This window comes from Phoenix dactylifera, chromosome 6, assembly GCF_009389715.1.
Source record: "Phoenix dactylifera cultivar Barhee BC4 chromosome 6, palm_55x_up_171113_PBpolish2nd_filt_p, whole genome shotgun sequence".
NCBI lineage: Eukaryota > Viridiplantae > Streptophyta > Magnoliopsida > Arecales > Arecaceae > Phoenix > Phoenix dactylifera.
The window spans coordinates 3,142,193-3,156,831 of NC_052397.1; the positions used below are offsets into that span (position 1 = coordinate 3,142,193).

The window sequence follows — 14,639 nt, forward strand, 5'->3', positions numbered from 1 at the left end:
ACTTGGCTCGAGATGACAAGCAAAAAACCTCAAGACTACTGATCGGTGCATCCTCAAGGACAGAATAGAACCTTTTTTTGATTTTTTGAGCTCACTTCTTGTTGAGAATGAGAGATGAGTTGGTTCTCATATTTCAAGAAATGCTGAAAATTTTTGTAAGTGCAAAGAATGATTCTAAAGTAGACCAATATGAGAGATATATAAGATTGTTACTATCTAAGATTCCACCCAAAAGTAATGAAGCAAAGAGAAATGGTGAAAGCCAGCATGCATCATGCAAAAACCCCTAAAAGTGATAGAAGAAACGTACTGTAACATCTGAAGAAGCTCTCGGAAAGTCCAACAGCTTTTTTGATTTCACATGTATCGGATTAGAATTCATCCATGTTCTACATAAATTCCTAATCATTCAACTTCTGATGAGCATCCACTTTAACTAGTGGAAATGTCTCAGCAGAAACTCCCCCAACGTAATCACAAATTCTCGATGCTTTAAGAATTTATTCACCCATTTGGTTGCAAGAACTTCGAGTTCAAAGTAACACAGAACATAAAAATGCCATACAAAAAAATCCAATAATGAAGCAGAAACAAATGTTAGTTCGTCCTAGTGGTATCTTGAGATGGAAATATAGAGTTTAAGAAATCAAACACATCATGTCGCATTGTAGATAACGATAACAGTAGAAGGAGCCAAGATAAATTAACTGCTGCTGAAAGCAAAACGATGAATCGTGTGAAAGCCAATTTAATAGCAAGCTCGTAAGAGTCTGGAGTCCAGTTTCTGTGCCCGAGAAGCCAATTGCATGTCCTTCAACATCTAGTAAGAAAAACTGGTTCCATAATAAAGTTTTTGACTGCCCAACTCGGGGCTTTAAAAAGTTGGCTGGTCCAGAGGGCTTTACTAGGTAAAATCAAAAAGCCAAATGTTAGCTGGGTTTTGTCAGGTAGATCAAAAGGTTCACGAATCCATGCTACAACTGTTTAACTTGCATTCCTCCCATCCATCTGCTTAATCCCTCCCCTTACATACTGAAATCTAAATGCAGCTTTGTGCCTATTGAAGTAGTAATTGGGAACCGACATCAATATACAACTTTTCCATGAACCAACAAAAACGAGTTCAGCTGCATACCGGAGATTTCTCCCCCTCCCGTTCTCAAAAACAGAAACAAAGTTCAACAAAATCGTACACGACACCCAGAGGTACGCTGCTTCTAGCCAATCTCGAAGTATTTCCCAAACAGGCCGTAAAGAGTTGCTGGAAACGAAGGACAAACTTCCCATGCCAGCCGTAAGAGCCACAACTTCTCCTGGCTTGAAGCATGTTCGTTCCGCACGGTCCGCTAAACGAGGGACCACAACCATCCAACGGAATCACATCTTTTCATCATTATGTCCACAGCTGATCATAAGCCAGACTTGGACACAGCCCAAAACCCATTAAAACCGCAAAAAAGTTAAGCCGAAGGCCAGCCCATCCCATGATCAGCTCTACTTATTTATTTATTTGTCTTGTTGAATCAGTTTAGCACATATGAGAATGAGCCTCTCCACCACGAGCCTTGACAAATTACCATCATCCAATCGCTCGAATGATCTACCCCTTATATAATCCTGCTGCAAAGTGACATCAAGGACATCTAAGCTAAGATAAACACAAGATGATCGACATTTCTTCTCTCTTAGACGGCATGAAACACAAAAGCGTGGCTCTTTAGACTCGGCCAGAGAATTGGTCCGCATCTCAATTCCCATGGGCTATGTTAAACGTCCCATGCGTGGGCTGCAGTAATTGACATTTTGTTCAATAATTCAGACTCTCAAATGACCTTTGCCAACCATGGATAGCATGCCCCTTTTTACCTGTTTGAATGGTGTTTCAGTGCAGAGTTTGTTTCTTACATGCAACGGGCCTTCAGAGTTAGGCCCTTTCATGGTATATATAAAACATACATCATACAACGGAATCTCAGTCCTCCGCAGTTAATTTCGCTGGATGAAAAATCTACAATCAAAAAGAGAGCACTAAATAAAATAAGGCTGCATGGCTTGGTTTCTCTAGTTCTGAAATGAAGGTTGGCATAAATGTCACGATACAGTGCGTCCATAGCACACAGCAGCAAGATAAAGATTCTTGGCCCATTTATCCTGCCAATACAAACAATAAAATGAAATTTAAATTAAAACTCATAAAGAAAATTAGCCGAAGAATGTATGGATAAAGCAGTCAAGATACTTGTTACTTCATCCAAACTAAAAAAATAATAACTAAAAACAGCCATTCAATTGCACTAGACCAGCACGTAACCATCTAGCAAATGATGCAGATACTATGATTGATGTTACTATTTTCTCGTCATTTGTCTTTACATTAATTGAGATTGAAGTATCAAATCGCCATTAATCCAACTTCCTGGTGGATGTCGCAAATTTATTCATGTAAAAATGATGTAATCACACTTTACCTTGACATGAGCACTTGGGAATGCCGAGGTTCGAAGGGTCTCCTGAGTCTCATCTCCAGGCCTTCGCTTGGGCACGCTTAGAATAAGGGCAGCCTGATCCCAAGTGGCAGCCATTGAAGTGATGCGATACCCATTATCCCAACGCCTGTGGATTCCCTCGCTGGGATAGAGAAAGTCTAATTCAACAACCTGGGGAAAAGAGAGGGGTCAAGAAGCATGAAGGATTCTGTTACATCTGAAAGCTAAAGATAGCACCACGAAAGAGCCAATACAATGGAAAGTCAAGGTTTCAAGCATGTGCTGGAGGATAACCACAAAGCATAAGCTTATCTGAATTGTATCTCAAAAATCCAGACACATGATGGGCACCATAAGGGCAGCAGCAAAAATTAGATAAGTTTTTCCATTCAATCAGAGAAAAAGAATATCTAGCTGAATTGGACCAGGGCATTTAAACATCTTATATCAAAGGATAATTACGAAAGAAGCAGTAGTCGTTCTCGTATATCTTTATAAAAGATGGAGAATTTTGTGAAAATGCTCCGTAATTTTCTTAATTTTTGCAGAAAAAGCAACAATTATCTCGTTTTTGTGGACATGGTCCATTTGGACTCTAGTGGACCATTATGCCCCTGCCCTCATAACAATAGCATGTCAACTTTAAGCATTTAGGCAGTACTCTTCAAGGCACGCCAATAATGGTCCCAAGTGGTAAGCAGATTATTCCTGCAAAAATGTTGACCCTTTTTTGCAATACTGAAAATTGGTAATCTTTTTCCCTTCTTTGCAATAGTGAAAATTGGTAATTTTTTCCCCCTGCAAAGTCTTGTAAAGCATAAGCTAACATGAACGGTAAAAGTTGAATGCAATGCTTCATGGTTAGGCCAACATTAAGACAAGAAGATTATTATTCACCACAAGTAATTTTACGTGTAGGAGTAATGCCACCAAACCTGATCACTAAAGCCAGCATTTCGGGACATGACAATTCCCCATCGGCTTCCAGAAGTTGCCATCGATGTGACATGAAATCCTTCTTTCCACTTTTTGTTTATCCATTTGAAGGGGAAAGATTCACTAACCTTGTAAGATTGTTGTGTATACGGAGTGCCTGAAAGAGTTTGATTGCAGATTCAATTAGAGATCTGATATAAATTGAAAAGGAAATATATGGGGAGAATTCAATATATCTGGCTGATACAGAAAAACTAGAAAGATAAACTGCAACATGAACACAACAATATGAAAGAACATTACTTTTTCCTTCTCCTTTCCTTTTTTTTTCTGAGAGAGAGAGAGAGAGAAAGAGAAGGGGTGGAAAATCCACCTGCACTATACTTACTGTACGTCCCAATTGCTTGGGATACACGACCCAAGATTCGAACCCAGAACCTCTAATTGCTAGGTGGAGGGGTATGGACAAGCTCCAGTTCATGAAAGACGATGAACCTCATCTGGTTGGAAATTTTTCTCTTTTTTTTTTGTCTTACAGAATGTTAAACTAGTGTTAGTTGCAGTCATGGATGTTATAAATTACACCAGAAAGGAGCCAATCTATTCGATATGCTAAGACCCCAATAAATATGTCATCCCACAAGGCACAGCAGTAACCATCGCCAGCAGTTCAGAAATCAGAACTGTTCAAATGGAGAATATCTCCTTCATAGTTCTTATCCAAAATTTATATGGACAAAAGTCATGAACCAATGATCTTGACATTTTAGGTCATCTTGGAATACCGGGACGAAAATTGTCTCAAATAAATAGGATGCAACTAGTCATTTAGGCTGTGTTTGGATGTTTCCATATTCAATTTTATGACTCCATCCTTAATGTTATATTTTGAGTCTCAAAATAGTCATAGGGGTAAATCCTTCCCAGAGTTTGGTTGTTCTAAATTTACAGACCTATCTTTTTCACTCTGAAGACCATTTTGACAATGTAAAACTAAGTAAAGCTTGCACATGGCCACATTCACAAAGAGTTACAAATGGATTGCACTATAACAGTTGATTCGAATTTGCTTACAATTATTAGTCAAAATTGACCCCATACATTGCTTTCTAAAAATCATTTTCAACTTATCCCACAATGGTTTTGCATTGATCAATGTTCGGCGATGTCAATGAGAAAGTCAGACAAATGATCACAAACCCCAAAACGAAAGAGACTAACCTTTAGACATCACTACAAGAGAACTTCCATTGTTAGCACCAGCTATAGAGCTGATATAGTAGTTTTTCTCCCACTGTTCCATAATCCATTCCTGCAGAAGAGGGTCTAAGCAAATAATGGCAATGGAAACTCAGAAGTTACTAAAAAGCTAAATTCCATAATGTGACTCCATACCTTGTGAAGGAACAAAGGGGACAATTCATAAACCTGAGATGTGAAACCAGTTCCTGCATCCATAATGAGCGCCCACAAATTGGAGCATGATGCAACACAGCTTATAAGCAGACCATCTTCATTTCCTCTCTCCACATGTTGCGCCAACCGTGAATCAGCCACATTATAATGATACCTAATGCAAGTATGCAAGTGGTGAAGCCAGATTGAGGTGCATATTTTAGTTTAGCACAACTTAAAATCCACATCAACTTATTTTGCAACAAAAAGCCATGAAAAATAATGAGTTGATGTTTGAAAAATAGAAGAATAGGCTGGGTCATTTTCCTCGCTCAACTTTAGCCAGAGTTAAAACAATAAAATGTAATCAGATAACAGTGGGAACTCGCTTTAAAAGAACTCTCTTTTTCAGAGAGAAAAAAAAAAAATACTCACTGGATAGCAGTTTGAAAGCATTCTTTTGCAAAAATTATGGAGAATTGAGGTTGATAAGCATTTGTTTGTGAAAAATTATGAAGAACTGATTAAAAACCTACAGTTTCTTTTCCAATTATAGTGAACTCCTGTGAAGCAACTAAATGAAATTGTAAAATGAGTGTTGCAAATGAGATATTGAAGTGGTCCAAGTGAACGTCTGAGATACCAAAATATACAGAGAAATGGTAGAGTAAAATGGTTATGAACCAGAAGAACTTGCACTGTGGGACTGGGACTGCAAAAAGAGGAGACACAGGATAGAAGAAAGACCACAAGAAAGTCGTATGAAGACCATCATAAAGAGTCCAGAAAGATCTAGTTGATCTAGTATCATGCATTTAACAAGATCAAATAAATTAGGAGGAACAAAACCAGCTCCAACACTTCACTCAAGACCCGTTAGTTATGATTATGGCAGACTAACTTTTGTTACACTCACATCATCAACTTTACTTAGAATGATTTCTTCTTTAGGACTTGTTTGACTATGGTAGACTAACTCCTGTCAGCCTTACAATTTCAACCTTAAATTACTTTCTTATGTCTCCTTTATTTAAAATCTGGAATTTAAATTGATCCCTGATAATTTATATCATTCATTACTCCAGAACCTAATTCATATCATTTCCATAAAAACTACTTTCTCTTCTAAATTCCATCTCCTTTTTTTAATTCCTACAAGTTGTGTATATATTTTCTAACTTCATATCCAAAAATCTTTAATCAGCTTACCCATTCTTTTCCAAATGAATTTTTTTCCTTGTCTGTTCTGTGTACATTTTTTTTTGGAAAGAAATAACATTAATCACATTCTGATGTTTTGGGGTTTTACTTTGATATTTTGGTGAAATACCCTCTTCAAATTTAATTTGATTTGGTAGATTATAGTGGAGGACTCAAAATGTAACATAATCGAAAATTGCAATACAACTTGTAACTAATCTACTACCATCAAACTAGGAAATTATCAATATTGGTTGTATTTTAAAAGACGGCTAACAATCTTTTCTAGCCAAACAAATGCTTAATGATTAGCTAGCCATTTCAAATAGATATTGGTGCATACTACTAACCAAATTGTCCATACTAGCACATAAAAGTTAAGGATAGGGAAAAAAATTTAAAAAAAATAATAGGGGCTTGTTTGGCATTGCCTTCATTTTCTTTTTTTGTTTTTAGAAACCAAAGAAGAGAATGTACTGTACCAACACCCATATGCTGAATCGCTTTCGTGTTTTCAAATTGTTTTGTAAACAATTTTGGAGGGTTCGGAAGCAAAACTTTATTGCTTTGAGAAATGCATGAAATAAAAAACTAAGGAACAGTGGAAATAGTGCAGGAACGCTGTCGTCCACATCAAGCTCCAAGAAGAATTTCACTAATTTGTAGAGAAACAAAAACAGAAATGGCAATGGTGCCAAACAGGCCCTAAACAATCCATGTTCTATATATTTATATACAGCTCTTGTAGATATAGATGAAACAAGTCAAGATACAATGACAGATCTCTTTAGGTCTCAAATCACCAGCAAACTAAGTTGAAAAGCAAGAAAGATGTACCTCTGTTTCATAGGAAGCCTGGCATTATATACTGAAATCCACTGGGTGGCAGGAACTCCTAAACGGATCTTCTTCTTTAAATGAGCTTCATCTTCTTCATCAAGAGTCAGTCGGCCCCGCTTTTGGCCAACCTGATAGATAATCTTAGCATGATTGCATGATTGATTATGTTAGATACCATAAGGGATTTCAACTTCAATATATAAAAGAATATCAAGATATATTCGCACAGAGCCATGTATCACCTTCTGAGCACCATCAGTATTTATGGGCCTGATTGCTGGATTTGGTCCGATTAACCCATCAAACAGTGATATTAATTTAGAGTAGTTTGGCTCCTCATCAAACTTCATGTTCACTACAATCTCAAGAAACTGCTTAAAAGGTGCTGGACAGAAGCAACAGAGCATCTCAGGAGATGTCGCCATCTTTTTCTTGCAAACTAAAAATGACTTGTTATCACCCTGTGATAATAACATACAAGTAAGCACATAATGAATTCAAAGAAATGAACAGGTTATTTTGAGAATGCAATAGCAAGTGCTCTAACAATTCTTCAGTAGATAGAATTCAATTACCTGGTATCCCTGCCATGGTAACCTCCCACGGTGTAGAAAAATAAGTGTGTATGCAAGAGACTCCAGATCGTCTCTCCTACTTGCAGTTCTTCCTAAGTGTGCATGCACGCTCGCATATCGGACGGTTCCTCTACAAGAATTAAATCGCAGTTTGAGGAATGAAACTTCAAACTATAATATATCCAGGGAGGGAAGATTATTTCTGATTGACATTATCACATAAGAAAGAAATTGCATACCTGAACACATCTGGGCGCTGATCATACTCAACATGCTGTCCGCTAGCAGAGTCTTTCCATCTTGTCGCTATAAAGTAATTCATGTAAAATCAGTTAAAGGGAACATGGACAAGAGAAAAAGGCATTAAGAAAAAGTTGAAAAAGTCAGGAATAGTCATCTAAGGAGATTAACTAACAGGTAATGAAAAAACAATTACAGGAACATAGAAAGCATGATTAAGATAATAGAAGGCATTGATATGAATTGGAGCACAAAAAACGAAAGATCGCCATCTATTCAATAAAATTCTACTAACCTAATCCAAGGTCAACAAGATACAACTTCTTCTCTTGAGGTGTTGACGGCTGGCCAAGTAGAAAATTCTCGGGCTTTACATCTCCATGTACATATCTAATAACAGGTACAGCATAAAATTTATCAGAACAGAACTGAATAGAAGGCAGATTTCTATCAAATAGCTGTCAATACACCATCCACATATTGCAGTCAAGCAAAGATGTGATCATCTCAATATAAAAACATCCATGTAAGTGCAAGCTCACCCTTTAGAATGCATCTTCTCAAGAATTGATATGGACTCAGCAGCAATACAAGCTACCATTTCAGATGACATCCTGAAACATTACAGAAACAACCATAAGGCACAAAAATGATAAGCTGTTAGGTCCTTCACAAAAGCTATGGCATTCTTACCCATCAACCATTACAAAGAACCAACCTAATATAATCATTGTTTGCTAACCAACCAAATATGCATGCGTGAATGTAAGTTCACACTTACTAAAACATATCAGGAATGTCTGCATAAACAGAAGAGGTAAAGCAAAAAGGAAGTTGAGTAGCCCATCTTTCGATAACGAGAGTGCCGCTCAAACATGCACCATAAGCCAGATTTTAGTAGTTGTAGAAGTAAGTTTATTTGACTAAAACAGTATGAAAGAAATTCACTTCACTTCTACAGACACAGAACCAAATATAGTGGCAATAAAATTGAACATGCAGGGCAGGTGGAAATCAGCACTATGGAAAGTATATACATGAAAAATAAATATAGATTGGCATGCACTGTATTTCAAAGTTTAGAAGAGTGTCAAATCTGCAACAAAGACACTGCTAAATTTAGTAGGGGATTGCTTCCACTTTGATGCATGAGACCCAAAAAAAGGAACGAAGGATCCCACTCATATCACAACAAAGATTGGCGTATTTGAGTTTTGTGCAAGAGGTCCTGGATGATGCAAAAATAATGGAATTGTGGTACAATCCACAGAAATAAGCAACAAGGACTTGAATCACAACTGACTATTTTTTTCCAATTTAACTAATCAAAAGAGGGAGAGAATCCATGATTGCCAGATTGGAAACAACTGCCCTAACATACATCTCCTAGCAACTACAAAAAGAACATACATGAGTTTCAAACTACTTTCACCACAAGCATCAATTACACTGGTCAAGCTCATACCAAATATAACACCATTGCCAAAATTGACCCCAGTAAAAGATACATCTTTGACAATGTACAAAAAGAAATAGATGAAGCAACAATAATATATTAATAAGATGCTAAAAATCCTTGTCCTACAGCATCACCATGCATCATCCACTCACATTGCAATACCTTAACTATACAACACTTAAATACTTCAAGATGATAAGAGAACTATGCCAGCAAGATACTCACGCTTGACCTGATGAATTCCATGCATCCCATAAACTAGGGCCCAACATATCCATAATCTGTAAGTGAAAAGACAAAGGGAAAGCAGATAAGAAGTAGAAAAGCTTTTAGAAAAGTTACTTGCTAAAAAATGATGTGAAATGAAAAAAACACTATCTGATGATGCAGAGCAGCCAAAAAAAAATGTCATAAGAACAACCATATTAGATAATACCATCACATAGTAGTCTCCCTGCCGCCCTTTATAATGCACCTTAGGTACACCGTGGCTGCCCCCAAGAGCACTGTCCAAAATCGAACAACAGCAGTTCAGTGGTATCAGTGGATAGAAAGAATCATGAGATGACTTCTGCAAAGATAAGAGCCAGACAGACCTGTAAACTTGCCATTCATATGGAGGACCATAGTTACAGCCTTTGCTGCTTCTGTGCTCAAATTTTATAGCCACCTGCTGAAAAAATTAAGCAACAGTAAGAAGCAAACCTTTTAAGAAAACACTATTTAAAGAAACAAATCTTTACATAATTCTTTAAATCTAAAACTTACCATCTACCCTGCAGAAAATAAACAAACAGATAAGAAAATAATTATTAAAAAAATACCTCTAATGCACCAGCACCTGTTGTACGTTCACTGCCTCCTCCAGAAACAGAAACACGGCGACCGACAAAAACCTGACCAAACCCACCTTTGCCCAACTTCCTCTCAATCTTATAAAGAGGAGACCCTCCTACCTGGACCTGAGAAACAAATTTGACTAAAGATTAACCCTCACTCTCACATACAAATAGCACTTAGATAAACCATGACTCAGGGAAGGCGGTATAAGAAATAGTGAGAGTAAAATATCTAAGCAATGAATCAACAGGTAAATATTCAAAAACAACTATGACGAGAAAGAAGAATAAACCACATGGACCCAAAACCCAACAATAAGATCCAACAACAAAAAAAGAAAGAATTACAGACACATAGCTCATATCAGGAGAACTATTGTTTATATTAAAAAAATACAGGAGCATGATTTATAGCATGCAAGAACTATACAAATATTGATAATTCAACAACAACAACTAGATAATAAGTTGACTTTGAACATGCTTGCATTTCTTAGATTTCAGGAAATCATTGGGGCTTATGAACATAAGCAATTAGATGAATGCACATAAAAGGTCTAACATTATAAATTTGTATAATAGAGAAAGGTCGGAATAGGTACCTACAGAGGATTAATGATGTTAAATTGTTAAATTAGACGATATGAATATATTCTAGAGTTGGCTTGAAATGCCCCGTGAACAAGGCGTATAAGAAGCAGATTAATTCTTCATCTTGCGATGACATTAGCCAGATTCCAAAGCAGAGTATGGTCAATATAGTTGATCCTACATTGACAAGAAGATCTTATGTTTAATTATGTTTATGTTTAACATGCGTGTATCAGATTATGCATTTAAAGAAACCAAAGAAAAAGACCTGGGACCAGCAGTATAACAAAACGGGATGCATTACGCTTGAAGAGGAAGATAAAAACCTAGAAATTATGCACCCGAGACGGGGAAAACAAGTTCATGTTACTCTTCAAATTTAGAGAGAAAGGGGATGCAGGGAAATGAATAAATTAAAACTCAAAATTTGTAACAAGCATTGAAAGCTGTGCAATTGGAAGAATAATTCTGCGGACAAAAATTTAGGCTTGAAACAGATTCCTTGCATATGTAAGCATCTACGGTGAGAATTCAGACTTTGCCGATAAGATTTCAGAAGATTAACAACAGACCCTACGAATTATATAACAAGAACTAAAACATCATAAACAATAATGATTTTTAACAAGAAGAAATTTCTGGTTTTTTAAAGATAGATCTATAAAGAAAATAGGAGGCATATACCCTTTCCGGAAAAGGAGCAGTGCTCCCTTCCTCTTCCTGCGCTGCAACCCGATTGGCACTCAATCCACCGCTATCGTCCCCCATCATCCCCTTCCCCCGTACCTCCTCCTTTACCCCTTCCTCTACCCGCTTCCCTCGGCCTCCTCTTTTTTCCTCCTCTTCGACAACCACTACCTCCTTCGACTGATCGGACACTCTCACCTCCCCTTCCCCCTTCCCGTCCTCCTCGTCCACCAAAACCAACCTCTTCGCCGACCTCGCCCTCGGCCGCCCCTTTGCGGCCGGCCGCCGAGCCTCTGCCCGGGTCCTCACCCGCCGCCTGACCCCGGTAGCAGCCGCCGCCGCCCCGGCCGGCTTCTTCGCCGCCCGGGTCCTCGGCTTCCGCGCCGGGCGATCTACCGCCGCGGCCGGTGGTGGAGCACGGCCTCCTCGACGCGCCCCGCTCCGCAGCTCTGGCATTCTTCACCCATGCAATCGCGAAGCCGGCCTCGGATTCCGACCATTATCTCCTCAATCTCGCCCCAAGTTCTCCGCCATTTCAGTCTCCCAACCCTGGAAAACCCCAGATCAAGTCCAAATCGGGTAAAAAAAACACCTCGATCTTTAGAGTTTCGCAAGAATCGGGAGAAAATAAACAAGAAGAGATCGAAGAACGACCTGAAATATAGAAGAATCGATTTGATCGATTATTCTTCTCGTCGCCGCCTTCTTCTTGGGCGATCGGTCGCCGACGAAAGGGGGAAGATTTGGGGATATATTTTTTCCACGAAGCGGCTCGAAGAGATAAATAAAGGAGCGAGAGGAAGAGATTAAACCCTTGAGAGGAGATTGGAGACGACGCGTGGAATCTTTGTGAAATAAAAAAATAAAATAAAATAGAAGATGGAACTACATATGATCTCTCAGAGTGGGTGCTCGTCGAGTGGGCGGCCAACACGTGAGTTTTCAGCTCGTGTGCACTCGCACGAGTGCTCCTTGGCGGCTTACAATTGGGTGCGGTGGGTGCGGTGGGGGTAGGGGATGGGGGTTGGCGAGCACGTTTGACGGCAGGTAGCGTGAATTTTGACGCGGATGAAAATGAGAAATTGATAAAAATAAAAAATATGAATTACTTTAAAATTTAAAAAAAAACAAAAAAGATTTCTAGCTTTTGCAAATACATTATGTTAACATCTAACAATTTATGAATTACTTTGCCAGCAAAACCTTGCTGACTTGGTTGCTTGCAGTCCTCCTTTCATCATGAATGCAGATTAGCCAATAAATCTATGGCTTCTTTTGAAATTTGCAAATCTAAAAATTATGTTTCCATTTTTTTCATTGATTAAATTTTAAAAATTTTAAAATTTAATATGTCTCCAAAAGTGCTTGGTGGTTACACAAACAAAGTTTAAGAACATAAATATTTAAAGATGGCTAAGAGGGGGGGAAGAAAAAAAAAAAAAAAAAGGTGAATTCAAAGATTTCTACTCAACATAAAAAAATTTGATTTCATGATTTTAAGAATATTTAAAGATTTCACGGCACAACCTGACACCCCACATCGCAAAATCTAGATGGTTAAATTCAAAATTCATGAGATATCATTATTTTCTAATACATCCAAATGAACCCTATATTCGGCAAATAACCTTTGATGAACCAAAAGTAGTCTAGAGTTCTTCCCAGTCAATACCATTTCTTATAATTTACAAGCTTAAGTCGCTTGTACAAAATCTCACAAGCCAACTTGTTGGTCATTTGCCAAATAATTAGCATCACAAAGTGCATGTTTAAGGGTATTTTTAAGCCAGACTAGCCTAATCATGAATAGCAAAGATTGTGCCTAATTTTATCTTTGTTGCAACATATACTGTTGCATAAAATTATAACTGTGATATGCATTTCACTAGACCTATCATATGCATAACAATCAGACATGTCTACAGAGTATAGTCACCTTGAGTGCGATAAAAATTAGACTTGATTGTCCACGATCATGCATGATAGCATTTTCCCAAATAAAAACATTCAAATCAATAGTAATTTCATATAGCATTATAGCAACTTAAATCAAGAATGTGGCATTTTCGATGCTCAATTTCATGATTTTCTATCTCCTAACAAACAATGAGCTTTTTATAAATTTAGAAATAGTTTTTTTTTTCAATTACATAAGAATTGGGCTATATGAGAATTGGGTCATATAAGAGTTTGATGATAGGTCACGATGCAGAGAGTAGTATCATATAACCAACTATCATAAATTGATATTTAGTACTATCATTGATTGCCCTCTAGTTATCGGTTAGTTCACTAGGCTAACACAGCAATTAGGAATTGGTGCAATACCATGATGAATTAGCCATGACGGTTAGGCTCTATCTAACACTCAACTAACTACCAACTTTTGTATTAGATAAGTGATCTGAGCATTGATTTAGCAGGTGATGATACTTAGAATTTTTCATGAACATTTTCCAAGATCCACTAAAATATTATAAGTAATACATGTCAAAGAATCAAAACTATCATCCGATAGTAATACAAATCAAATAGGTGATAAAAATTAGACTTGACTATCCGTGATAAAAATTAGACTCGAGTGTCCATGATCATGCACGATAGTGATTTTCCCATAAACAATCAATCAAATTGATAGTAATTCCATGTAGCATTTTCTAAATATATTATCCATTATTAGTAAAATCTTTTCTGAAGCAACCTATCAGATGGCAACTTAAATCAAGCACATGGCATGCTCCATGCTCAATTTTCATGTTTTTCCATCTCCCGGCAAATAATGGATCCTTTATAATTCAAAAATAGTTTTTCTTAGTTACACAAGAATTGGATTCTACAAAAATTTGATGTTGGGTTACGATGCAGTGAGCAGTATCACACAGTCAGCTATCATAAATTGATATTGAATATTGTTATCGATCGTAGTCAAGTTATCGCTCAGTTCACTAGGCTAACATGGAAATCAGAGATTGGGATGACGGTTAGGCCCTATCTCTTACTCAACTACCAACTTCCATATGAAATCGATGACCTAGGCATGGATCCAACGTGCATATTTCACGAAAAATTCCTAAAATTCAGTAAAACATAATAAATAATATAGATAAAGTATCACAATCATCATCCAATAGCTATACATATCGAGCATGCAATAAAAATGAGACTTGATGGTCCATGATCATGCATGATATTATTTCTTCCATAAACAATAAATCAAATCAATAGTAATTCCATATAGCATTTTCTAATCATTTTTCTCAAAATACCATCCATTATTAGTAAGATATTTTCTTAATACTATTGTGGATTGGTCTAAAGTAAATCATAGGATAGCAACTTAAACCAAGCATATGGCATGCTCGATGCTCGATATCATGATTTTCTATCTCCT

At 37.3% G+C, this 14,639-nt stretch overlaps 1 protein-coding gene across 5 annotated transcripts; it reads right to left on the bottom strand.

Annotated features, from left to right (window-relative positions):
* Positions 1 to 1,828: 1,828 nt before the first annotated feature.
* Positions 1,829 to 12,114, bottom strand: LOC103712966 (casein kinase 1-like protein HD16). 5 transcript variants are annotated; one of them, XM_008799717.4, is made up of 17 exons: positions 11,903 to 12,114; positions 11,246 to 11,797; positions 9,956 to 10,093; positions 9,728 to 9,801; positions 9,568 to 9,637; positions 9,357 to 9,412; positions 8,215 to 8,286; positions 7,968 to 8,062; positions 7,672 to 7,738; positions 7,433 to 7,562; positions 7,100 to 7,318; positions 6,855 to 6,985; positions 4,818 to 4,992; positions 4,644 to 4,734; positions 3,422 to 3,579; positions 2,469 to 2,657; positions 1,829 to 2,151 (listed from the first exon to the last, which is right to left on the bottom strand). In XM_008799717.4, exons 2-17 carry the CDS (start codon positions 11,702 to 11,704, stop codon positions 2,092 to 2,094), a joined length of 2,184 nt encoding a protein of 727 aa, XP_008797939.2. In that variant the 5' UTR covers positions 11,705 to 11,797; positions 11,903 to 12,114; the 3' UTR covers positions 1,829 to 2,091. The 5 variants fall into 5 exon arrangements, with proteins under 5 accessions (XP_008797939.2, XP_008797922.2, XP_008797930.2 ...); XM_008799700.4 differs by having other exon boundaries at positions 6,855 to 6,997; XM_008799708.4 differs by having other exon boundaries at positions 9,728 to 9,804.
* Positions 12,115 to 14,639: the final 2,525 nt, after the last annotated feature.